The sequence below is a fragment of the Semicossyphus pulcher genome, unplaced genomic scaffold (assembly GCF_022749685.1).
Source record: "Semicossyphus pulcher isolate SPU_LCO1_2020_fin unplaced genomic scaffold, fSemPul1.0.p SCAF_20, whole genome shotgun sequence".
Classification (NCBI taxonomy): Eukaryota; Metazoa; Chordata; class Actinopteri; order Labriformes; family Labridae; genus Semicossyphus; species Semicossyphus pulcher.
Window position 1 is genome coordinate 23832501 of NW_027211694.1, and position 26804 is coordinate 23859304.

The following is a 26804-nucleotide window of genomic DNA, read 5'->3' on the forward strand; positions in this document are numbered from 1 at the left end:
AGGTTTGATCTGAGGATGGCTCTGACACATGCTCACACGATGTGTTCATAACAGTTATTTATGTGAATGTTTGAAGGTCTGACTTCCTGCCTCTGCCTCTGCCTCACGCTGCCGGCGCGGGGACTCATCACCGTCCTCAGCACGCTGTTTAAAGGGACGGTGATCGTCTCCCGCTGCTGTGGCAGACAAAGAAAAGCTGGAGGTGAAACGTTCACTGACTCAGCAGCCTTCGGACCGACGCTGTGAAAACAGAACAGAAGCTCTTTAAGGTGCTTTCTTTAACTGATCACGTTTCAAAGGAAGACGCTTTACAGAGTCCTTCAGGGACATTTATGGATTTAGTCTTCACTAAACATTTAAAGGAAACTGGACAATAAATTGTTCTCGGTTTCCCTGGTGATACGACGAACCACAGACAGGTAGACCTATGAGACTGGTGATGCTTCAGAGGCCTCATCCTTTGTTCTGTCTGCAGCAGGGCTCAACCTGCAGTTACTTTATACTAACAGTAGAGGGCAGGCTACATCAGGCAGAGACCTCGTCTCTGTCGGCTCGGGCTTCAGTAAAACATGCTGCTGATTTCACCGTCAGACGATCAACAGCCAAACGTCTGACCGAGGAATAGGAAATAAAGAATCTGTTTTAATCAGCTCTTTTGTTCTGTTGGTTCCCGCACAGTGACAGGGTCCTCCTCCTCTCAGGTAAAAATACTCTGATTCCTCTGATTGTACTAAAGAACAGACGGAGCCTTCAGAGCAGCATGGTGACGGCAGCAGCTCTGACAGGAGCAGGACGAGGCCTTCATCAGACCCTCACATTCACCTGCAGCTGCACAGGAAGTCACACGTCCATCACCTGCTGGAGACACATGATGATGTCTCTACACAGGGAGGGGGGGCTCTTATTGTACATTAAATAGATTAAGACTTCACATGCAGCATCATCACAAGTATTATCTAATTACAGAGTTCAGTGCGGCGCTCTCACTGCGGGGACGGCGGCTGATTTATGCACAAATAGATTCCTCTTCTGTTGCCGCGCGGTAATTAGGGATTTGTCAGGAAATCTGACCCTCTTAGGTAGAAATTACTTTGTATAATAAGAGCGGCAGAGCACGCAGCCTCGTCGCCGCACATAATTTAGCTTGATTATTTATACATCAAAGGGAATGTGTCAGGGATGTGGGAAAGTGTTGGAGCGGCGCGGGGATGTGAGGCTGCAGAGCGACGGAGGAGAGGAAGAGGAGGAAAGCGCTCTCTGCAAACACGTGTGACCGGCAGCAAAAAAACAAACAGCAGAAATTTTAATAAAAGCGATTTTTCCTGCAGACTTTGCATATAGATTGGCCTGGCATTTACAGCTGTCAAATTTAATTTGGCTTTAATTCTTCATTGGCGGGATGAGCCGGGCCCTGGAGTGCTGACAGCCCTTTTCCTGCGCTCAGGTAGGGGCCCGGGATCAATAATGTGTCCTTATGAGAAATTACGTGTAATGCTATTGAGTATGCATTGGGGCCTCGGCGGGATAAGAGGCTAATGAAATGCCATTTCTGCCATTAGATAACGTGCGGCGCGCGTGAGGAAGATGTATTCAGTGCAGGGCCGGAAGAGACGGATCTGCAGCCTAATCTGATCCAGCAGCTGAGACATTCTGTTACAGCGGGCGGCCATCACTGCTCGCCACATAATACAGCTCAGAGTAATCTGCACATCAGAGGCTTTTCATTAAGCAGCAGGAGCGACGCTTTTAATTCACACCAGCCTCCACAGAGAAGTCAGAGCGGCGCGGTGCTGCTGCTGCACCGGCTGCAGACACGGAGGACACCCTGCTAACACATCAGCCTCTCAGTGCTCACTGCGCTGAACATCCTGAATATACAGAGTCTGTGTCACAAAGTATTAATCACTATAATAATAATAATAATAATAATTATAATAATAATAATAATAATAATTATAATAATAATAATAATAACAATAATAATTATAATAATAATAATGCATTTTTTCCTGGAGAAACTTCTGATTGATTATTGGATCTAACAGATGATAAACCAACAAACTATCAACACTCTTTAAAATCAACCTGTTCAGATAAACTTGGCCTTAATGTCTCTTTGGATGTTGATCTGTTTTATTTGGAATTTAAAATCAATCAGTTAATCAATAGATAACTGATAACACACAGTCCTGATAACTAAATAAATAGAGCTGTAGCTGCCCACATGTTCCTCTGTAACACCGTCTCAAACCGTCTCAGGACAGACTAACTCCACATGCTGCCCTCTGTGTTTTGTCTCTGCACACTGTCACTGAATACGTTCACCTGTACGAACTGATATGATTATTGATCAAAGATCATGAAGCAGATCAGGCAGCAGGACAACGAGCTCTTCTTCCATTTAAACTTCAGAGCGGAGCAGCACATCAGTGTTGTCATGCTCACATGGATTAAATGTTGGTCAGAACTTAACTGTGTTATTTAGAGCTCAACTAATAAATCAATAGTAAATGAATCATCTGCAGCTTTGACGATCAATGAATGGAGTAAACATGTGACCGGCCTGAGAGCGTGTTGTCTGCTGAAGAACTTTAAGCTCCTCGTGTTCGTTTCCTGTCCGCAGACCAAACATGGAAACTAGCCTTCTTGCTAACGTCTTTTATCATTCCATTATTAATTGTACATTTTTATATTTTTCATGGTAAACACGATGTCGTCAAACTTTAGGTCTGAAGAGTAAAAACATTCAGAGCCGTCGCAGCGAGCTCTGAGGGAATAACAGAATGTGTTATAGATTCAATTATTGATTGTATTTTGTGTAACGTGGAGGAAACAGGAGGAGGAAACAGGAGGAGGAAACAGGAGGAGCTGCAGTGTAACATGCTGATGTGTTCACATGTTAAAACACACACACGTGTGTCGTAGCTGCTGTTACCTGTTCATCAGGTGCTACATGACTCAGGTGTTACTGATGTTACTAATTAACTAACAGAAGGGTTCATTCACAGGGTTAGCGCGGGTTGATTCATAGTAAATGTTATGTGTAGCTGTGACTTCCATTGGCTGTTAATATCAGAGACGTTGTCTCCTCAGGTTTCCTGACGGAGCTGCTGACATGCTCTGATTTGTGATTCTCCTGTTTTGATCATCGTTCTGTTTTTGTCTTTAAAACTGGAGAATCATTTAGTTTACACGCCCGTCTCATTTGAACACTTCCTGTTCTCAGAGCTGGAGCAGGAAATCAATCCTCGGTCACCAGACGGAGAACAGACTGCAAACACTTTTATAAAAATACATAAATATATTAATTGTTAATTATTAGTTATTTCCATCCGTCAGCAGGAATATTCTTTGGTTTCATCTCGAACGTGAAGTTTTGTTTTATTTAACATTTAAATGTTTCAGGTTTTGTAAAAACAGTTTTTAGATGTTTCACAGGCTGAATGATTTTTGGTGAATTAAAAAGTGAGTTATTTAAACACATAATCAATCAGCCTGATGTGGACGTACTCTAATGTAAAACAGTGACATGTTATTGATCTCCTTTTCCTTAAAGCTCACACAGCTGTCACGTTATACACACTGTGTCTTTGTGTGTTTTATTTTAGACGTGTTGAAATTGTCTTCACATCCTGACAGCATCGATAAGTACCGCAGGATGCTCGCACAAAAAAGAGGCGTGGCAACAACCTGTCAATCACAGGTAGCCCCGCCCTAACCCCTCCCCTCTTCCTGGTCTGTGTGACTCTCAATGGGAGCATCAGTGACTAAATGAACATCATGCTGTGTTGAAGAAGACTTGAAACTAGAGACTGAGACCATAAACTCATTAGGAACATGTTTACTGAGGGAATACATCAGGAGAGGAGGAGGAGCATGTTCTCATAGACTTCTATAGGATCACACTGAGTCGCCCCCTGCTGGACATCAGAGAGAATGCAGGTTTAAGACACTCCTGCATACACTGTCTTCTCATTTAAACCAGAGGCTACGTCCTCTTACATACGTCTTTCTGGATTTTTCTCACTCACTGTTTTTTCCTGACTCCTCTCTAGTTTGGATAAAAAGCTAAAAACATGTGTTACTGAGTTACATTAGTTTCCTCTCTGTCAGTGTCGGACCGTGTCGGTCCTCCCGTACACTGAGTGACTGTGAGAGCTCCTCCATGCTGCCTTCAGGTTGGACAGACAGTAATGAGAGCTGCACGCGGCCGCCGAGCGTCACAGGAAGCACATTAGCAGCTCGACATAAAGAGCCGTGTGCTGCTGAATGAATATTGATACCGTGCAGCACTGGCACTAAACGCTCGCTGCAGAAACGCTTTGGTTACTCAGTCAATGACGCGCGACGCTTCCTTTGAATGTTTCATGACAGCAGCTTCATCATTCAGACACAGTTTGTCAGCCAGCAGCTGCACTGAGGCCCGTAGACGGAGGCGGCGGAGACGACAGACACATTCAAAGTTCAACTTTCACACTAATGCAGAGAGGGTCTGCAGTGATCAGGAGGAGCAGAGGGAGCAGAGGTCGTCTCTGACAGGCAGAGCTGAGAGACGTTTCACTCAGAGAGGCTGGAGAGAGTGTCAGAGTACACCACAGACACCGTGCACAGTACAGGTAAGACAAATCAACATACATCAGCAGAGCAAATTAAATAAAGCTTCAGCTAAAGACTCAGTCAGGTGTGGACTCAAATCAGTGAACAGATGTCTGCACACCTGCTGTCCAACGAACGTTTTACTTTAACTACATTTCTGCAGGAAGTTAAACAACCCGCGTCAGCTCGACTCAGTTTGATCCGTCTGATGGAAGAGAAGATCAGGGACATGAATTTATAATGTGGTATGTTACTGACACGCACCCTGCTAGCTGCTAATGCTTCCCCATCTCATGTTAGAGCCTGAATCAGTGCAGATAACTAAAGGTGTAGTCTGTGACAGTCTCTAGTGTACGTCAACCTCAGAGCTACAGGAGGACAGGCTGGAGACAGGCAGACACACAGAAATCTGAGGAAGGATAACTAAGATCCAGAGAGGGCACCGGACTCAGAGGACTCAGAGCACTTGTTTCACAGACACATCAACAAATGAAGGTACGAGTGCAACTGGAAAGTGGTGCACACATCTCCTGACCTAGTTAATATCCTGAAGCTCCAGGATGTTAGCTCTGAGGCTGCAGCTCTGTGTTAACGTCATGTATCCTTCCCATGTATTTAATAATCTGTTTTGGGACTGAGCTGATCCCTCTAATGATTTCTATACGATCAGCTGGCACTCACACTGAGCAGGCCTCCCTGGCTCCTGGTGTGTCCGAACACCTTCTCCACGCTGCAGTCCTGCAGAGGGTAGGCGTGCTGGCCCACAAACTTGTCCCCGTTGGTGGGATGCAGAGGGCTGCAGCGTTTGGCCTGCAGCAGCATGTCGGAGAACAGGAAGAACATCTTGGGTTTGGCCTCTGCACCTTTTGGAGGAACCGTCTTCAGCCAGCCCTCACGGATGAACCAGCGCCCTGTGACAGGAGACAGAAACACGATCTTTAGCTGATTGTCCGGGTGGGAGAGAAGCTGCTGGGTTTCCCAGCATGCACTGAGACACCTGGGACACTATAACACAGAGACTGATCTAATGACTTTCAAACCACATGACCAAGGATGGCTGAAGACATCTTCTGGAGCCCTTCCAACACTTTGTGTACCCGAAATGTTTAAAAATAGGCCCAGGATTAAAAATACCTGATTTCCTCTTAAAGGTACTCGGACGTGTTAAAGCACGTGAATGTTTGATGAGGGATTCAATAAGATGATAAACACCACCGAACCTCAAACCTAGGTAAGTGGCACTGACACTCAGACGGACCACCAGAGCAGGTTTAACCCACATCACAGGATAGAATCATTGTCTCTGCAGAGAACGAGCTAACGAGCTAACGAAGCTGCAGTGGCAGATAAATGAAGGAAGACGGACTCAGTGGGAGGTGGACGTGTCGGGGTGTGGCTGTCTGCTGAGGAAGGCTCTCATCTCTGCCTCCGTGATTGGCAGCAGCGTGATGATAGCTAATAAGCGAGAGGCTGACATTTGGATAGATAAGATGAAAATTCAGCCCGGGTGCAGGGTGCTTTGTAATTGCCCCCGCCGGTCGCCTGTGATTGCAGCGAGCCCGAGTGTCCGGAGCCGTGCCTCTGGGGCTCACAGAGGACGTTTCCAGCCGCAGACGAGCCCGCTGAGATTAAGTGGCCGGGCCAGGCGGGGGTCAAATTGCTTTTAAAATGCCATGGGTCTTAAAGGGAAAACAGTGAAGAGACACCCCGAGACTCTCTCAGGTGTTGAGAGGAGATTGGAGCCGTGCTTGTGATCGTTCTGTTAAATATGATATAAATAAAACGCTGAGCCTGAAACACGCCTGTAAGGACACACACAGCTTGTTACAGCGAACACTCAGTCCGGCCGCTCATCACAACAAACACTCAGGTCTAAACTGCCCCACAAACCCGGGTCAGTAACTGACACGGGTTTATTTAAAGGACTATTCTGTTTTCTGGCCACTCGACTGCAGGAAAATAAGGTTTCATAAAGCTGCATGTAACGCTGTAAGATCTTTTTAACACGTATGAAGTCGCAGAAGAAGAGTACAATGGGTTTCCTGTGCAGCTTCACTGTGTGCTGTCCAGATGGAGGAAACTGGAGGCATGTTAGGGGCGACCACCAGGACGCTGTGTGTGCTGTTAGCTGCTGTTAGCTGTTAGCCGTGCTGTTAGCCGCTGTTAGCCGTGCTGTTAGCCGCTGTTAGCCGTGCTGTTAGCCATGCTGCTAGCTGTGCTGCTAGCCGTGCTGTTAGCTGCTGTTAGCTATGCTGCTAGCTGTGCTGTTAGCCGTGCTGTTAGCCATGCTGCTAGCTGTGCTGTTAGCCGTGCTGTTAGCCATGCTGCTAGCTGTGCTGTTAGCCATGCTGCTAGCTGTGCTGTTAGCCGTGCTGTTAGCCATGCTGCTAGCTGTGCTGTTAGCCATGCTGCTAGCTGTGCTGTTAGCCGTGCTGTTAGCCATGCTGCTAGCTGTGCTGTTAGCCGTGCTGTTAGCCGCTGTTAGCCGTGCTGTTAGCTGCTGTTAGCCATGCTGCTAGCTGTTTTTCAGCTTCGTCGTTGTAAGATCCGGTCATCCAGCTAAACACTGGTGCTGCTGGAAATGTGAGAAACACCAGATTTATGGAGGTAATAAGAATGTAAGGTCAGAGAGCATGTGTGTATGTTGGGCTCACAGCTCACCCTGTGCAGGTGTCACGTCCTTCTGAAATCACTTGCAGTGATCCGTCTGGACTCCAGACTTGAGCCAATGAGCTTCTAGTGTTTCACGAACAGTTTTAAATAAAGTAAGACGCTCTTTGGGAAAATGTAAAACATGCTCCTCCTGTCTCAGCCGGCTGGAGTGGCACGTCCCGGTCTGAGTTTGATTGACAGGAGCTGGCAGGCGGGCAGAGTGTGTGAGTTACACCGTCGGGAACAAGAGACAAAGTGAATTAACTGAAGCTGCAGACTGCACGTCGAGGAAGACAGGGTTTTGTTAGCGGTGTGTGAGGAACACACCTCTGACGTTAGCTCTGTGCTACTACACGATGAATGTTAGGACGCTTATCTGCGCGCTGAGGTGCACAACAAGACGTGTGCATGTCTGTAAGGTAGGATAAGAAGGAGACTTTAGCAGGAATGAGAGCTTTATGTTGTAAAGCAGTAAACATGCATATCAAAGGAAATCTGGTTTTAAACAGGTAACTTAGTGTAAACTGGCTGCCTGTGAAGTTATCAGATATCTGCTCGCTACACTGGCTGTCTGCCCCCCCGAGGGTTAATCATTGTCAGGAAAGCCGATGGGTTGATGTGAATGGGCTCCGACAATTCTCTTATATGTAAGATTTGATAGCTTAGCTTAGCTTAGCTTAGCTTAAGTCTCTGTGTTTGGTCAAAGTGAAGCTAAACCAGGGGGCGCCATGTTGAAAGTAATCTAAAATGTGAATGTTTGAGTTTCTGTTTCATGTCAAAGCTCTGATGAGTGAGTGAGTAAACTTTTAGAAATCACGAGAATATGTTCTTGACTTCATGCTCGAGCAGCCGAGTGTTTCATGTCTGCTCAGGCGTCAGGATGCTGCCAGCGTCCAGCGTGCTGAGACGGATGCACGTCAGTAACATCAGCTGTAGTGACGATTCAGACAGGCTGGGGTCTGCTCCTTTAGCTACAGCATCTGAACGGGAAGTTTAAAGGTTAAAGGTCGTATAATGTACTTCCTGTATAAGATCAACTAAATGTGGAGCTATTGCAGAAACTTTAAACTTTAATCAGATCTCTCTGCAGACAGAGTGTGTGTGTGTGTGTGTGTGGTGGGGGGGCCAGCTTCTCTCAGACCCCCCGCCTACATCTGACCGTCCGCAGAGCTTTGAGGTTCAAAGAGCAGGAAGTGGCAAGCTCTCCTCTGCGTGTCGGGGCCTTTCAGCTCCCCGTGTCACAGAGACCCTCTGCTCTACAACAAAGTCTGTGGACTGGACCAGGTGGGGGGGGGCGAGGCAGGTGAGGCTCCTACAAAGGGTCCTGATCCTCCTCATGTGTCCGAGGAACAACAGAGACGGAGGGCAGGGTGAGGCGGAGGTTTGGAAAGTCACTGCAGGAGCTCTTTAGTTCAGGTCAGAGAGCAGGCCCACAGGAAACTCCGACATGTGACCCTTTGATTATTAAAACTAACAGGACAAGAAATCAGACTACAGCTGCTGCTACTCAATACTCTCATCATCTATGAATCTGTGGCTGATAAAGATGAACCGATCAGCAGTCAGAGATCAATACACATCCACAGCATCCAATCGATCCTGTTCATCTGTCTGTCAAAGTCCTTCCAGGTCAGCTCTGTGTGTTTGAGTGAGGTTAGACTGAAGTCACAGTCAGGAGGAGGAGACGCAGCCTTTGACTGTAAAGACAGACATGCATGTGACGGCCACCGATGGAACAGTCTACCTGCAGAAAGCTAAGCTAGTGTTAGCCGCTAACTCTTGAAAATAACTATGAACACAAAACAAGAGCCTGATCCTATAAAGGGTTAATACTGACATTAATTTAGCAGCACGGCATCAGTTTATTTATGTCAATAAATGTCTGTAAGTCTCTCTCTCTCACTGAATGAGGTAACACATGGTGACTGAGCCTATGGCCCACTGATGAAAGCCTTTGCATCTGCAGTATATAGTATTATTATGGGCTGGGTGTCTGTGGCGGCGCCCAGTTAGTGACGTGTTCTCCATCAGCCAGCAGTGGTTGGTCTGCCAGAGAGGGTGGGCGGAGCTAAGCGGCTGCTTTTCCGCTCTCTGCAAGCGTTGCGAGTAAACAGTAATCTACTATGGCTGAACAAACAAAGAAAAGATGGATGACTACAGATACAACTTCAACAAGAAGTGAAAATCCAAAGAAGAAGAAACAAACTCGACGCTCAGATGAAGCAAACAGTCTGAAAAGGAAAGCGACCGTCAGGGGGTCAGAGATGGTGCAACACGCTCAGGCAGCAGGCGGAGACGGGATCAGACTGCAGGAGATCAGTGTTGAATAATCCGGTTTAAAATGATGAAGTCGAAAAAACAATGAAGCGAGTCCACTTTTTGTTTCTGCTTTTTAATTTCTACACAATTATTTTGTATTTATTTACTTTCATAATCTTTTAGTTTCAGTTCAGAGATTCAGGATATGAAGCACCTGAGAACACTCAGAGACGGTCCCTTACCTGAGACACACGGATAAGAATGTGCCAAACTACAGACAGGAAGTAAAGATAATGTGAGAGAGGATGTAATGAGTGAGACGTCTAAATTGAAGGAGGTTTGTGGAAACGTCTGACTGCCTGCTGTATCGATGTCCCATTGATCCAGTCTTTGTCCCCCCCCCGTCTCCTACAGAGCTACTTAATATGTCGGAGGGGCCGCGCTGCTTCATGTGGAAAAGGCAGAGCTTCTTTCTGCCACATTAGACGAGGTGTTGGAGGGGAGGAAGGAGCGCGGGTCGGCGCGAGGCTTCGGGGGGGTGCGTGCTCTGAAGTGTGCCTGGTGGGACCGTCGGTTTATTGGCTGGAGAGGAAGCCGGCGGAGCTGCGAGGGCCTGAGAACTCGGATGAGAGGAAGCTTTTGGAACTTCCCACATCGGCATTAGAGAGATGAGCTGCTATTCAGCGCTGCACCGACACATCCGCAAACACACACACACACACACACACACACACACACACACACACACACACACACACACAAAGCACGCTGCATATCCAAGCAAGCAAACAAACACACACACACACACACACACACACACACACTCTGCTGCCTTTTTATGTGCTGGTCGGAGACGAGGCCGAGCTCTAATTGGTCCTGGGGGAGATTGGCAGGGTGAGAGGAGCAACGAGGAGGCCAGACAAAGGGGCCAGGGGAGGGGGAGACGCAGAGAAAGAGTCCCCGCTCCACAAGTAGAGGAGGAACATGATGAAGAGGAGGACGGCAGGATGAAGGAGCGGCTAACAGTTAGCATTAATGCTCTGCTAATAAAGTAACGATCAAAACACTTCCTGAGAGAAAGAATCCATCGATTCAAATCAATCCAGGCCAGAGTTAACTCATTTACCTCCTCCTCCTCCTCCTCCTCCTCCTCCTCCTCCTCCTCCTCCTCCTCCTCCTCCTCCTCCTCCTCCCGCTGCATGTGTGTCCTCTGGGAGAGCTGGGGGAGGAGGGGGAGGAGGAGGAGGAGATGAAAGGAATAAGTGATCAGAGGCTCTAACCTGCAGCCAACACCTTCGTCTTTCGCCCCTTCAGCAGTTTCTGCACCCGGCACAGCTGCAGGTGGTTCTCATGGCGCCGGGTATTGTTCTGGATACGCTGGGACACCTCGCACACATGATCCACCGCTCCTGCAGCAAACACACACACACACACACACACACTGTTATATCACCATACAAGTACACATTTATTTATCTGTGTGTGTGAAACAAGGCTCATAAATAACACAAAGGTTTGATCAGGACAGAAAGGAGCAGGATGATGTTAAGATATTAAAGATGATCGTCTGAGCCTCCGATCACCTGCTCATCCTCCGACTCTACCTTCTTTGTGCTCGGGTTAAAGACGAGAGATGGACGGGCTTTAGACAGCGCGGCGGGTTCTTAAAACCACGATGAGCTGCAACCAGTCATCGATGAATCAACACGAAGAACATAAATGAATATTTCAATCATCATTTGAGCAACACTGTGAGACATCATCCGTTTCCAGCTTCTTCAGGGAGAGGGTTTTTAAACACCTCTTAATATCTGACTCATGAACGATGAGCTTTTTTAACAACTAATGAAGAGAAAATAATCCACAGATTAATCAATAAATAATCATTAGTCGCAGCCCTAAACCATGATGGGACCAGCCGCTCAAACCATGAAAACTACAGCTGCAAAGATGATTGGATTAACATAAAACATCCTCAACTAGTTTTTAAAGGATCAATATGATTTGATTTAAGTTTCTAAGTTAATAAAATCTCCTTCTGTGCTTCAGGCTGTTCGTGTGAACACTCTGTGGCTTCTTTCGTCTGAACTGAAACTCTGAGCTGAGGACAAAACACGACGACAGGTTGAGGTTAAAGAAACACCTCTTCTTTATGAACAAACGAACCAATCAAAACACAGATCCGTCCACACACACATTCATTATTAAACGCAGCCTATTTTCAAACTATAAATACTATTACTGTAACCCCTCTAGGTGATACTGTCCGTAAGAATACACCTGTACTCTGGAGTATTGGGACATAATGTGTGGTCATATTGTAATCTCAAAAACTATTCGTTTAAACGATTAGTTTAAATGCAAATAACCGATGGTGTCACTGATGTAGGCAGCTGTTATTATCGTGCATCGACATACTCTGACGTCGATACATCAGGACCTGCACGACATAGAAATACTGAGACGTGTACTGTCACTTTAAATGAGAAGAAAACGTTTCATCACCACGCTCACAGGAAGTAAGAACATAAATTAATAAAAGGAAATAAACTGAATCATATCTTCTGCAGATTCCTGTAATGACCCCAGTGCATGCTGGTTACTGCTCTCACTGATTGGGAGGGGGGGGGCGTTTTATCTGACTTGTGTAAAGTGTTTTTCTCTGTCAGCTGTGAAGTGCTCTCTCTGTTCTGCCAACTGTTTGTCACTAAATAAAAACACGCAAGTGTCTTTTTCACATTAGAGCAGAGAGCACAACAAACAGGGAGCACACACACGCGCACACACACACACACACGCACACATACACACACACACACATACAGTGTGCATGTTTGAGTACAAGTATCTGTACGTGTACTTCACACGTGGATCTGTACGTGTACTTCACACGTGGATCTGTACGTGTACCTCACACGTGGATCTGTACGTGTACCTCACACGTGGATCTGTACGTGTACTTCACACGTGGATCTGTACGTGTACCTCACACGTGGATCTGTACGTGTACTTCACACGTGGATCTGTACGTGTACCTCACACGTGGATCTGTACGTGTACTTCACACGTGGATCTGTACGTGTACCTCACACGTGGATCTGTACGTGTACCTCACACGTGGATCTGTACGTGTACCTCACACGTGGATCTGTACGTGTACTTCACACGTGGATCTGTACGTGTACCTCACACGTGGATCTGTACGTGTACCTCACACGTGGATCTGTACGTGTACCTCACACGTGGATCTGTACGTGTACTTTTACAGCAGCAAAATGTGACTGTAGAATCTGAATGAGTCGTGACGTGTTCACTGATCAATAAACGAGTGTGATCACACGTCTCTCTGCATGTGGAGAACCTTTAAAAACAACCTTCCTGACTTCTTGCACGAAGCTGTAAAATGTTCGCCCCAGAACAAATATTTAAATCGTCAGAACAGACAGAAAGAAGCCTCCACTGACTGAGTGCGGCTGTGATGCTGCTGTAAACATTTAGAGCTACATCATTAACGCGTCCAAAATAACAACAAAGAGACGGATTCTAATTTCAAGCTCAACTTTGCTGCTTTTGTTGTGAGTCTGAAACTCTGCGGATGAACTTGATCCTCAGGGCGACGCATCAACTCTAAAATAATCACGGCCTAATTGGCTCGCTTAACTTCACAACAATTACAATGTAAACCAAACAGGGCGAGCGTGCAGACTTTCTCCCTTTGTTGCACGTGTTTGGAATATTTTCCAGCGCCTGCTTTAGAAAAACAACAACTCCTAATTACAGCTGAGTTCTGGCCGAGGCATTAATAATACATCGGCCTATTACACATTCTGGAAACATCTCTGGTTTCTTACAGCTCTTTATTCCATTTATTCTCTGTTTAGACTCGATTAACTTTCCTGTTAAATCTCTGACACAGGCGCAGAGCCGGGTCACGCTCGCTTATAGTTTCTACAGAGAAATACAGCGTTAGAGTGTCATATTAAAAGTCCTGAAGCTCTGCAATTACAACAATTAAATCCAGCCTGAACGCAGTGCGAGGGAGCGAGGGGGAGAGGGTTTACAGGGAGGAAGAGGAGGTGAGGATGAGGAGGAGAGGAAGAGGAGGAGAGAGCAGCACAACAACAACAAAGCCTCCTGTGATTCCAGTTTGTTTAATCAGATACAATGTGATTTGTCTGGAGTTTCTTTTTTTAAATAATTCCCTTTACGATACAAGCAGGCTGACTGTAGGAAGTTTACACACACACACACACACACACACACACACACACACACACACACACACACACACACACACACACACACACACACACACACACACACACACACACACACACACACACACACAGAGTTTAAAAAAAGCCTCTCTAATGAGAAGAGGAAGAGGAGATGTACCTTCATCTTAGAGTCAGGCGCTGTTTTAATTTGTAAGCAGGCAGCACAGCAGCAATGAGATTTTAATTGATACACATAAATAATTCCTTGTGTACATTCGCTCTGCCGTCAGATCCGCTGTTTATTTGACGACTGAAATTAGTCATTATCGGGATCCGTGTTGATGTTGAAGATTTTATTTATTAATATCGCGCCCGCTTAATATCCTCTGATCCGCTCCCAATTAATTATGTCAAAATCCACATCAAACCAGGACTTACATGCATATTTTGCTTTCCCTGCTCTCAGTCCTCCTCTGGTGCAGCTCCGCAGTGACAATAACAACAAATGAGGACTGAAAGGAGAGAGAGACGTCCTTTGTTCCTCAAATGAGGATAATGAGGGCTGTCGTTCACTCTGACACCGTCTGACTGCTGCCATCGCTTCCTCACAGGGCGCGCGGTTTCAGGACGCCTCTTAGGTTCTACAAATGTACACATTGGCTTTTCTCCCAGGTGCTCGTCTCAGGTAGAAACAGCAACATTAAAGTCTGACTGTCACACACTCGTCTAATGTTGGAAGGTCGCTGACGAACTCCAACCATCCTCAGAGGATGTGGAGAGGTAACGTCTGCACAGCTCTTTCTTCCTGTCTCAACTGAAGCTGTGGATGTTTGTGAGGCTGTCGGGCTGAGCACGGCTTCACGGTGTTCTCGTCACTATCACAATCATGCCACTGTGGCTCCGTGTGTGCAGCATGACTGGGACAGTAAAAGTAATCATAAACCGTGTTTTATCCTGTTGTCTTCTGTCATCACGTTGTGTGATATCATGCTGCATCCTTCTGTCACATATCATGCCACGTTCGTATCGAGCTGTATCCTGGAGCTTCCTGTCAGGCTGTGTTGTTTTGTCTTTGTTGAATCGTGTCTCACCCTGTGCTTCTGTGTCGTGTCTCACCCTGTGCTTCTGTATCGTGTCTCACCCTGTGCTTCTGTATCGTGTCTTTGTTGTATCGTGTCTCACCCTGTGCTTCTGTATCGTGTCTTTGTTGAATCGTGTCTCACCCTGTGCTTCTGTATCGTGTCTCACCCTGTGCTTCTGTGTCGTGTCTCACCCTGTGCTTCTGTATCGTGTCTTTGTTGTATCGTGTCTCACCCTGTGCTTCTGTATCGTGTCTTTGTTGAATCGTGTCTCACCCTGTGCTTCTGTATCGTGTCTCACCCTGTGCTTCTGTGTCGTGTCTCACCCTGTGCTTCTGTATCGTGTCTCACCCTGTGCTTCTGTGTCGTATCTCCCCCTGTGCTTCTGTATCGTGTCTCACCCTGTGCTTCTGAATCGTGTCTCACCCTGTGCTTCTGTGTCGTATCTCACCCTGTGCTTCTGTGTCGTGTCTTTTTTGAATCGTATCTCACCCTGTGCTTCTGTATCGTGTCTTTGTTGAATCGTGTCTCACCCTGTGCTTCTGTATCGTGTCTCACCCTGTGCTTCTGTATCATGTCTCACCCTGTGCTTCTGAATCGTGTCTCACCCTGTGCTTCTGTGTCGTATCTCACCCTGTGCTTCTGTATCGTGTCTTTGTTGAATCGTGTCTCACCCTGTGCTTCTGTGTCGTGTCTCACCCTGTGCTTCTGAATCGTGTCTCACCCTGTGCTTCTGAATCGTGTCTCACCCTGTGCTTCTGTGTCGTGTCTCACCCTGTGCTTCTGTGTCGTATCTCACCCTGTGCTTCTGTATCGTGTCTTTGTTGAATCGTGTCTCACCCTGTGCTTCTGTGTCGTATCTCACCCTGTGCTTCTGTATCGTGTCTTTGTTGAATCGTGTCTCACCCTGTGCTTCTGTGTCGTGTCTCACCCTGTGCTTCTGAATCATGTCTCACCCTGTGCTTCTGAATCGTGTCTCACCCTGTGCTTCTGTGTCGTATCTCACCCTGTGCTTCTGTATCGTGTCTTTGTTGAATCGTGTCTCACCCTGTGCTTCTGTGTCGTGTCTCACCCTGTGCTTCTGAATCGTGTCTCACCCTGTGCTTCTGAATCGTGTCTCACCCTGTGCTTCTGTGTCGTATCTCACCCTGTGCTTCTGTGTCGTGTCTTTTTTGAATCGTATCTCACCCTGTGCTTCTGTATCGTGTCTTTGTTGAATCGTGTCTCACCCTGTGCTTCTGTGTCGTGTCACCCTGTGCTTCTGAATCGTGTCTCACCCTGTGCTTCTGAATCGTGTCTCACCCTGTGCTTCTGTGTCGTATCTCACCCTGTGCTTCTGTGTCATTTCTCACCCTGTGCTTCTGTATCGTGTCTCACCCTGTGCTTCTGTATCGTGTCTCACCCTGTGCTTCTGTGTCGTGTCTCACCCTGTGCTTCTGTATCGTGTCTCACCCTGTGCTTCTGTATCATGTCTCACCCTGTGCTTCTGAATCGTGTCTCACCCTGTGCTTCTGTGTCGTATCTCACCCTGTGCTTCTGTATCGTGTCTTTGTTGAATCGTGTCTCACCCTGTGCTTCTGTGTCGTGTCTCACCCTGTGCTTCTGAATCGTGTCTCACCCTGTGCTTCTGTGTCGTGTCTCACCCTGTGCTTCTGTGTCGTATCTCACCCTGTGCTTCTGTATCGTGTCTTTGTTGAATCGTGTCTCACCCTGTGCTTCTGAATCGTGTCTCACCCTGTGCTTCTGAATCGTGTCTCACCCTGTGCTTCTGAATCGTATCTCACCCTGTGCTTCTGTGTCGTGTCTTTTTTGAATCGTATCTCACCCTGTGCTTCTGTATCGTGTCTTTGTTGAATCGTGTCTCACCCTGTGCTTCTGTGTCGTGTCACCCTGTGCTTCTGAATCGTGTCTCACCCTGTGCTTCTGAATCGTGTCTCACCCTGTGCTTCTGTGTCGTATCTCACCCTGTGCTTCTGTGTCATTTCTCACCCTGTGCTTCTGTATCGTGTCTCACCCTGTGCTTCTGTATCGTGTCTCACCCTGTGCTTCTGTGTCGTGTCTCACCCTGTGCTTCTGTATCGTGTCTCACCCTGTGCTTCTGTGTCGTGTCTCACCCTGTGCTTCTGTGTCGTGTCTTCTGTATCGTGTCTCACCCTGTGCTTCTGTGTCGTGTCTCACCCTGTGCTTCTGTGTCGTGTCTTCTGTGTCGTGTCTCACCCTGTGCTTCTGTGTCGTGTCTCACCCTGTGCTTCTGTATCGTGTCTTCTGTATCGTGTCTCACCCTGTGCTTCTGTATCGTGTCTTCTGTGTCGTGTCTCACCCTGTGCTTCTGTATCGTGTCTTCTGTATCGTGTCTCACCCTGTGCTTCTGTGTCGTGTCTTCTTTGTCGTGTCTCACCCTGTGCTTCTGTATCGTGTCTTCTGTGTCGTGTCTCACCCTGTGCTTCTGTATCGTGTCTCACCCTGTGCTTCTGTGTCGTGTCTCACCCTGTGCTTCTGTGTCGTGTCTCACCCTGTGCTTCTGTATCGTGTCTTCTGTATCGTGTCTCACCCTGTGCTTCTGTATCGTGTCTTCTGTGTCGTGTCTCACCCTGTGCTTCTGTGTCGTGTCTCACCCTGTGCTTCTGTATCGTGTCTTCTGTATCGTGTCTCACCCTGTGCTTCTGTATCGTGTCTTCTGTATCGTGTCTCACCCTGTGCTTCTGTATCGTGTCTCACCCTGTGCTTCTGTATCGTGTCTTCTGTGTCGTGTCTCACCCTGTGCTTCTGTATCGTGTCTTCTGTATCGTGTCTCACCCTGTGCTTCTGTATCGTGTCTTCTGTGTCGTGTCTCACCCTGTGCTTCTGTATCGTGTCTCACCCTGTGCTTCTGTATCGTGTCTTCTGTGTCGTGTCTCACCCTGTGCTTCTGTATCGTGTCTTCTGTATCGTGTCTCACCCTGTGCTTCTGTATCGTGTCTTCTGTATCGTGTCTCACCCTGTGCTTCTGTATCGTGTCTTCTGTGTCGTGTCTCACCCTGTGCTTCTGTATCGTGTCTTCTGTGTCGTGTCTCACCCTGTGCTTCTGTATCGTGTCTTCTGTATCGTGTCTCACCCTGTGCTTCTGTGTCGTGTCTCACCCTGTGCTTCTGTATCGTGTCTCACCCTGTGCTTCTGTGTCGTGTCTTGGTTGTATCGTATCCTGCAGGCTGAACGGTTCTAAAAAAAAAAATGTTTTACTTTTATTGAACTTTAACTTTAAAATTATTATTTTTTATCGAAAAACATTAAAATAATGATGATGTGACATCTGCAGGGATCTGTTCCAAACACAGATATCTGACACTTCCGCCTGTGTTTGATGTGTCGGCCAGAACATCTGATGTTTTGACACACACACCTTCTACCTTTAATAGATATTACACCTCCTGCGATTTGAACATTGCAGCTCCGGTATCATCCGGTATTGTGTCCTATCGTATCATAGCGTACTGTACCGTGTCCTGCCACACAGTAACCTGTCCGACCAGCCTCAGATGTGTCGCTCTTCAATGAAAGCAGACACATCCATTGAAATGCAGTAGAATGATTCACGGAGGCGGCACCATCGTGGGGAAACACACTCACTTGAGATCTGCTGAAACTCGGGGTTGTCTGGACTCGTGTTGGCGGCCAGGTCCTGCAGGAAGTGTTTGTACCTGTGAGGTAAAGCACACAGCTCAGGCACAAACAATGAACAGCACAGGAACAGGTCATGGTTCAGAATTACATTTACATGTTCAAGTCGTACAAACTGTGACGGAATTATGACAAAACAGAAATTGTTTATTACTAACTGTGCATCCGTTTAAAATAAGGACGGCTTGATGAAGGTGAGTCTTACATCTGCTCATGTAGCACAGTGTTGGAGCTGTCGCAGCAGACTGAATGCAGCTTCAGTAAACACAGTGATCAGACCACAAACTGTCCTCAGTCTGACTTCATCTCCTGACTGAAGAAGCAGAGCAGCAGGTTGCTGATGTTTAAACCTCTGACGGACGCAGCTGTAACATGATGACATGAAGAGTCTACACCTGAGCCGTCTTCAGACACATCGCTGAGCAGACGAACCAAACGCTGACTTTACTCCATCCAGAGGTGAAAAAGAACGATGAGACAAACCTCTGAGACGTCGTCACAGTCTGAGAAACAATCCAGGCTCACTTAAAACATCTGCAGGAATCAATCCAGCTGAGCGCGGCTAAAAATAGTCCTCTTACATTAAAGCGCTCTAATTAAATTATTTATATTTAATGAATTACTTTGATGGATAATCAAAGTAATGGATGGTCTCAGCACTGTCTCTGCACTCTCTCTCAGCACAGGCTCTTCACCACTCTGTTCATTATGGTACACATCATGTGGTTTGTTGTTCTCACTCTGAATCAACTCATTACGCTTCATTTCACCTCATACATAAATCACACTGTACATGTCAACATGTGTGGAACAACAAAACAAACTGCACCCTGAAACCATGAGCCTTAGACCGCTCATTTATATTTAAACTGTATCATTCGTACATTGCTCACTTTACGGCATCAATACTGTCAGCTGAATGAAGTTTCCTTCTCCAGTCACCGCCGTGCAGAGCAGCAGCTCCCCGAGAAACCTTTATCCTTTTTAGCCGGACGATGTGACCTTGAGAAACATTGATGGTTGACATTGATTTCCACTGAATGTGTCTGCCCGCCCAGCAACCCCCCCCCCCCCCAGTGTCTCTCTCTCTCTCTCCCAGTGTCTCGCCCAGTGTCTCTCTCTCTCTCTGTCTCTCTCTCTCAGTGTCTCTCTCTCTCTCTCAGTCTCTCTCTCTCAGTGTCTCTCTCTCTCTCTGTCTCTCTCTCTCAGTCTCTCTCTCTCAGTCTCTCTCTCTCAGTGTCTCTCTCTCAGTGTCTCTCTCTCAGTCTCTCTCTCTCAGTGTCTCTCTCTCTCAGTGTCTCTCTCTCAGTCTCTCTCTCTCAGTCTCTCTCTCTCTCTCTCTCTCTCTCAGTGTCTCTCTCTCTGTGTCTCTCTCTCAGTGTCTCTCTCTCAGTCTCTCTCTCTCAGTGTCTCTCTCTCTCAGTGTCTCTCTCTCAGTGTCTCTCTCTCTCAGTGTCTCTCTCTCTCTCTCCCAGTGTCTCGCCCAGTGTCTCTCTCTCTCTCTCTCTCTCTCTCTCACTCAGTGTCTCTCTCTCTCTCTCTCTCTGTCAGTGTCTCTCTCTCTCTCTCTCTCTCTCTCTCACTCAGTGTCTCTCTCTCTCTCTCTCTCTCTCACTCAGTGTCTCTCTCTCTCTCTCTCTCTGTCAGTGTCTCTCTCTCTCTCTCTCTCTCTCTCTCTCTCTGTGTCTCTCTCTCTTTCTGAGTGAATGTTTCAGAAACTCAAGAGTATTAATATTTATTTATTTAATATTTATGACGTCAATATATTTTACAAATGTGTGTTTTTATGTACAAACTACGCTCCTGCACAGGGCCGCTCCCCGACTGTAAGTCTCTTTAAAGCTAACACAGGTTGTTGTCCGTGTTCAGCCTCCTACATGTGTCACTTGCAGACGCACCAACAACACAAACATGTGTTCATCTGTCTAATAAAGAACATTTACTGCTGTTGTGTAACTACTGTCCTCTTCCATTGTTCATGTTTTATTTGGTTTAACTCAAATATTATAAAGAACACACACACACACACACACACACAGACACAGACACACACAGACACACACAGACACACACACACACACACACACACACACACACACACACACACACACACACACACACACACACACACACACACACACACACACACACACACAGTGTGTCTGTTACTCTTTGGAGGAAGTGTGTTTAGAAAAGGGTTCAGTTCCTTTAAAGTTAAAACACGTTATTTATTATCGGTTATATTTAAACATGCTTTCGTTAACGTCCTGCAGTTTACTTCACATTCACTTTAACAACTGTTTGACTGTTTTTCAAGTTCTAGCAAAAGAGTCGTCGTCACTATAATCTGTGTCCACAGTCAGTCAGCTGATACGTGTACATGCAGGCTGACAGAGGAGTGTGAGACGCTGGACTGAAAAAAGGGACCAAATAGTCAAACAGCTAAATTTGATTGAACAGACAAACCTCTGCGTCAGGCTCAGGCCTGTCTGCCCCAGGAACAGCCACCTGTTATCAGCAGGATACAGGTACAAAAACTGAACGTCTCTACAGCTGAGCATGGAGACGAGCTGTGGGTGAAAGCTTTCAGCACGACAGGAGCTGAACAGCAGGTTAGCATGGCGGTGTGTCTGCAGGAGGAGGAGGAGGAGGAGGAGGAGGAGGGCAGTGTTGTTGTTGTACTCTATTACTCATCGGAAACGAAACGGAAGTCAAACAAGCTCCAATTAAGAGGCGCTTAAAAAGAGTAATAATCTCACTTCCTCCTCCTCTTGTCTCGTCGTGTAATAACAAACACATTACAGGCTTTATTAGCGATGGATGCCCTCGCTCTTATTAAGGAGCCGGCACCCAAATCTAATTAAAGCAGCTGTGTAACAGAAAGGGAACACTCTAATGAGCTTTATTACAGCACAAATAATGTAAACGCAGCTCCTCGTTTAGCTGCCCTGTCCCGCTCGTTAGGAGCAGAAAGAGGCGATAATGAGACGATAATGTGAACCGTGTTCAGAACAGTTCACATGTTCTAATGAACAAAGCAGCTCAGTCTCCTCCAGTATGCAGATGATGTGCAGGTTTCCCTCTCTGCTGGCAGCATGTCAGGTCAGAGGGGCTTCTTCTCTCACGTCAGTAAAGAAGGAAATATCTGTCTAATTATTTTCTTTGCATACAGCATTAAGGATTCAAATATGTAATTAAGAGACAAGAGGCGCTGGCAGGCTCCTGCACGGGTTACTGAGCATGGCACGGGCTTCTGGGTAATTACTCAAATTTAATAGCTTAAAAGGAAAGGAATGCACATGTGGTAAATACAGCCGGCTGCAGATACCCCACCGCCCAAACTACAGCAATTAAAATAAAATAAGAGTCTTATCGGAGTCTGAAACAGGGATTTGCTCTGAACGTGGACGTGAGCAAAGAGCTTCACATCAAGCTCCAGAGAAGCTGGAGCTCTCATCTCTGTGTGCTGCTGCAGGGGGCGTCAGCCTGAAGTCAGTGTGCTGCAGAGACAGAAGAGATGCAGAGATGCAGAGATGCAGAGACAGGAGAGATGCAGAGACAGGAGAGATGCAGAGATGCAGAGATGCAGAGACAGGAGAGATGCAGAGACAGCAGAGATGCAGAGACAGCAGAGATGCAGAGACAGGAGAGATGCAGACAGGAGAGATGCAGACAGGAGAGATGCAGAGACAGGAGAGATGCAGAGATGCAGAGACAGGAGAGACAGGAGAGATGCAGAGACAGGAGAGATGCAGAGACAGGAGAGACAGGAGAGATGCAGAGACAGGAGAGATGCAGAGACAGCAGAGATGCAGAGACAGGAGAGACAGGAGAGATGCAGAGACAGGAGAGATGCAGAGACAGCAGAGATGCAGAGACCGCAGAGATGCAGAGACAGGAGAGATGCAGAGACAGCAGAGATGCAGAAAGATGCAGAGACAGGAGAGATGCAGAGATGCAGAGACAGCAGAGATGCAGAGACAGGAGAGATGCAGAGATGCAGAGACCACAGAGATGCAGAGACCGCAGAGATGCAGAGACAGAAGAGATGCAGAGACGCAGAGATGCAGAGACAGGAGAGATGCAGAGACCGCAGAGATGCAGAGACAGGAGAGATGCAGAGACAGAAGAGATGCAGAGACGCAGAGATGCAGAGACAGGAGAGATGCAGAGACCGCAGAGATGCAGAGACAGAAGAGATGCAGAGACAGCAGAGATGCAGAGACAGGAGAGATGCAGAGATGCAGAGACCACAGAGATGCAGAGACCGCAGAGATGCAGAGACCACAGAGATGCAGAGACCGCAGAGATGCAGAGACGGAAGAGATGCAGAGACGCAGAGATGCAGAGACAGGAGAGATGCAGAGATGCAGAGATGCAGAGACAGCAGAGATGCAGAGACCGCAGAGATGCAGAGACAGGAGAGATGCAGAGACAGAAGAGATGCAGAGACGCAGAGATGCAGAGACAGGAGAGATGCAGAGACGCAGAGATGCAGAGACAGAAGAGATGCAGAGACCGCAGAGATGCAGAGACAGAAGAGATGCAGAGACAGCAGAGATGCAGAGACAGGAGAGATGCAGAGATGCAGAGACCACAGAGATGCAGAGACCGCAGAGATGCAGAGACCACAGAGATGCAGAGACCGCAGAGATGCAGAGACAGAAGAGATGCAGAGACGCAGAGATGCAGAGACAGGAGAGATGCAGAGATGCAGAGATGCAGAGACAGCAGAGATGCAGAGACCGCAGAGATGCAGAGACAGCAGAGATGCAGAGACCGCAGAGATGCAGAGACAGCAGAGATGCAGAGATGCAGAGACAGCAGAGACAGCAGAGATGCAGAGATGCAGAGACCGCAGAGATGCAGAGACAGCAGAGATGCAGAGATGCAGAGACCGCAGAGACAGCAGAGATGCAGAGACAGCAGAGATGCAGAGATGCAGAGACAGGAGAGATGCAGAGATGCAGAGATGCAGAGACAGGAGAGATGCAGAGATGCAGAGATGCAGAGACAGCAGAGATGCAGAGATGCAGAGACAGCAGAGATGCAGAGATGCAGAGACAGGAGAGATGCAGAGATGCAGAGATGCAGAGACAGGAGAGATGCAGAGACAGCAGAGATGCAGAGACCGCAGAGATGCAGAGACAGCAGAGATGCAGAGGGCAGAGAGATGTGGCAAAAATATCTTTCTTTATTAATAAATAAATATGATTTAATAATAAAAGGAAGCTTGAACAAACAAGTTCATTAGTTTAACTTTAACACAGTTCATTAGTGCTGAAGCTGTCTATCACACATGTTTAAGTTTAGATGCTTTCTTTTAAAAGAAAATAATAATAATAATAATAAAAACTGATAAAACTTTTCTGGTTTCTTTGAAGCTCTGATAAAAAAGAACACAGAGATTTGTAAAGCTTAAAATACTGAATCAGAAAAGCTTGTTTTCTTCCACACAATGATCAGAGGAGGGCTGTTCTTCCTTCAGTGCATCCTTTGTTAAGCTCACTTCCTGGGTCGGAGCGATCCCTCTTAAACTGCTGGTTTAATAACAGTAACTTTGGATTCATCACCCAGTGAAGACACAGTGAGTAGCAGCCTTGAACGTGGCTTCAAAGTTCTCCTTCATACATCAATTGTTTGCACATGTAAATCTGGTTCTTTCACATTACAGGTGATCAAAGACACCATTACTACCTGCTGACCTGTGAGGTGCACGGAGTCAAACTTTGTTTCAACAGAAAGATAATCTGTAACTAATAAAAAGAAGCTTCAGCAGGTACTACGCCTCCAAAGATATTCATGACATATTCATTCAGGAACTTCCTTAAAGAATAAATAATCAGAATGTGGTCTGCTCAGTGAAGTGTGTTACATTAAGGATCAACACAGCCAGCACCATGATGGAGTCTCTTTGTTTCATAAAAAGCCTGACTCCACACTCGGCCGTGAGCACACAATGACACACAGAACATATTCATGGGAACAGAACAAGTACCTGCAGACACACAGAGCAGCACTTAAGACAACCTCCATGTTTGAGGATTCTGTCTAAAGAAATTAATCAGAGTGTGACCTCGTGCTGGAGAACCATCTCTGTGTTCAGCTGTTGAAGATGATGGAACTACCTGAGCACATAAAGAAGTCCATTACAAACCCATCGTCACAAATAAAAGACTAAATGAAGCACACACACACACACACACACACACACACACACACACACACACACACACACACACACACACACACACACACACACACACACACTCCTTAATGCTGAGTGAGGATGACATTGACCCTGAGCCCTCTGCAGATGTTTGGCCTTTACACGATCCTGCTCCACGGTGAGCCCACCACCATGTTAGACTAATGCTGCATTCAAGTTCTTATCATGCTGATTTACGTCAAAGAGTTAATTTTTTCTGACAAGTTTACTTTTAATTAGTTATTTGATGCTGTCAAAATGATGATTGACAGCTCTGTTGACAAATACGGCTCCTGCAGCCGATCAGTTCCGGGTGAGCAGAGCGGAGGACGATCAGCGAGAGGAGACGTGACAAACACAATCACTACGGTCATTGAAGTTTCCACACCTGTGAACTTTAACCTCAGACCAACACAAGAAGCTGTTCTGCTGTTAAACACGCCGGCGTGCGGGATCCTTGCTGTTGTTTCAGTAAGTTAAGTGTGTGTTTGGGTTAGCGGAAGTGGCTACGGCGGCTCCACCCGCCGATCTCTACTGCGCACCGGCTCTAAATGACGTCACCATCAGAAGATGGCAGCGCCTATCACAGGAGCTGTTTTGGCATCACTTTCGTCCAATGGGAGCAGATATGTACAGTCATTGGTATCAACAGCAAAGCACAGCTGACAGAGGCCCTGATGAAGACGTGAAATAAAGCACTTTAATTCTCCATAAATCCTGCAGCGTGTTTGGTTGTTCTTTGAAGGACACTCGTGTAACGACCCCTTCACAGATGAGGCACAGCAACCCCAAAGTGTCCAAAGAGACCTGCATGTGTACAAACACCCAGCAGCACGTCTTCTCCTTTGTCTTTGTAAACCAAGGTATGAACCATCACTGAATTCACAATAAGATGTAATGCGACCATAAATCCCAAAATATGTCAACACAATAATCAATCACAAAATGTTTTAAATGTCTGGTGATCCTCAGGTCTCTGTATATTCCCACCCTCCCTGTACACACGTGAATGCAGCATAAATGGAGCTCAGCTCAGACAGATTTAACCAGAGGCCTCAAATTGCTGCCGTCTCTGTGAGAGCTGCATCTCTATTATGGACACAAACACGGCTCGTACAGGCAGAGACGACTGCTATTCACTCCAACAATCAGCCTGAGACTCCATCACTGTCATAATGGAGATCTCAGCGGGGAGGACGCTCGGCCGGCTCCCCTGAATGCCACTTAATAAAGCCAATGATTTTATTCCTCCCCCAGCAGCAACATAAGTATCCTCACTCCAGCCCTACTCTCCATCCATCATCCTTGAGCGCTGATAAGTGACAACAATTTCCTGCGATTCCCGCCGCCGAGGCGCAGCGAGATAAGGAGCCGGCCGGAGATGATTATCCAGCCGTGCCACTTAAAATCATCACACAATTAGACACGTCCCTGGAGCCTCCTGAGCCTCACCGAGAGCGTCAGACTAATCAATGATGATGATGGGAGGAGCAGGGAGACAGAGGGCCGAGCTGGAGACAATTATCTGTCAGTCATGTACACCAGCGGACATCCTGCTCGTACAAGCAGGAACCTACTGGGTACAAACAAACCAAGTCAGCAGGCCCCCAGTTTATACAGACAGGACTTCCTGACCTGCAGATTAATAACCGACAGTCTGTAGGAGTCGTGCTGCGTTCATGCGATGCAGTGAACGTTAGGAACCTCTCAGAACACTGAGAGAACGTCATATCATGTTACCCCCACCACGAGTCCGAACAGCACACCAATAGCTCCATGTTACCCCAGCAGTGTGTGAGCAGTGAGAGGATGAATGAGAGACGCTGCTGTAGCACAGAAGGAGAACATAAACAGAGGAAAGCGTCTCAGATGTTAAGGTGAAGGTTCAGCTCATCTCACACAAACCTCCCTGTGATGATAGATGGATGTCACATAAATATGACTGTACATCTGGAGGGACGGAGGAGAAGAAGGAGCTCATTAAGAAAGAAGGAGCAGCTTGATAAATCAGGACCAAACATCCAAACACAGACTGCTTCACTGCAAACGCTCTGACAGATCCCGCACACGCTACATGGAAGCTACATACAATAAGAATAATTACATCCGTCATGGACGCTGTATGTTGTGTTCTGC

General features: G+C 46.9%; 1 protein-coding gene across 1 annotated transcript in view; it reads right to left on the reverse strand.

Annotated features, from left to right (window-relative positions):
* The window catches only part of arhgef39 (Rho guanine nucleotide exchange factor (GEF) 39), a 48923-nt gene that overhangs the window by 4552 nt on the left and 17567 nt on the right, over positions 1-26804 (reverse strand). The window contains exons 6-8 of the mRNA XM_069671413.1: positions 18410-18480; positions 10788-10916; positions 5278-5507 (exon numbers count right to left, since the gene is read on the reverse strand). Coding sequence (XP_069527514.1) covers positions 5278-5507; positions 10788-10916; positions 18410-18480 — 430 coding nt within the window. The remainder of the gene's footprint in view (positions 1-5277; positions 5508-10787; positions 10917-18409; positions 18481-26804) is intronic.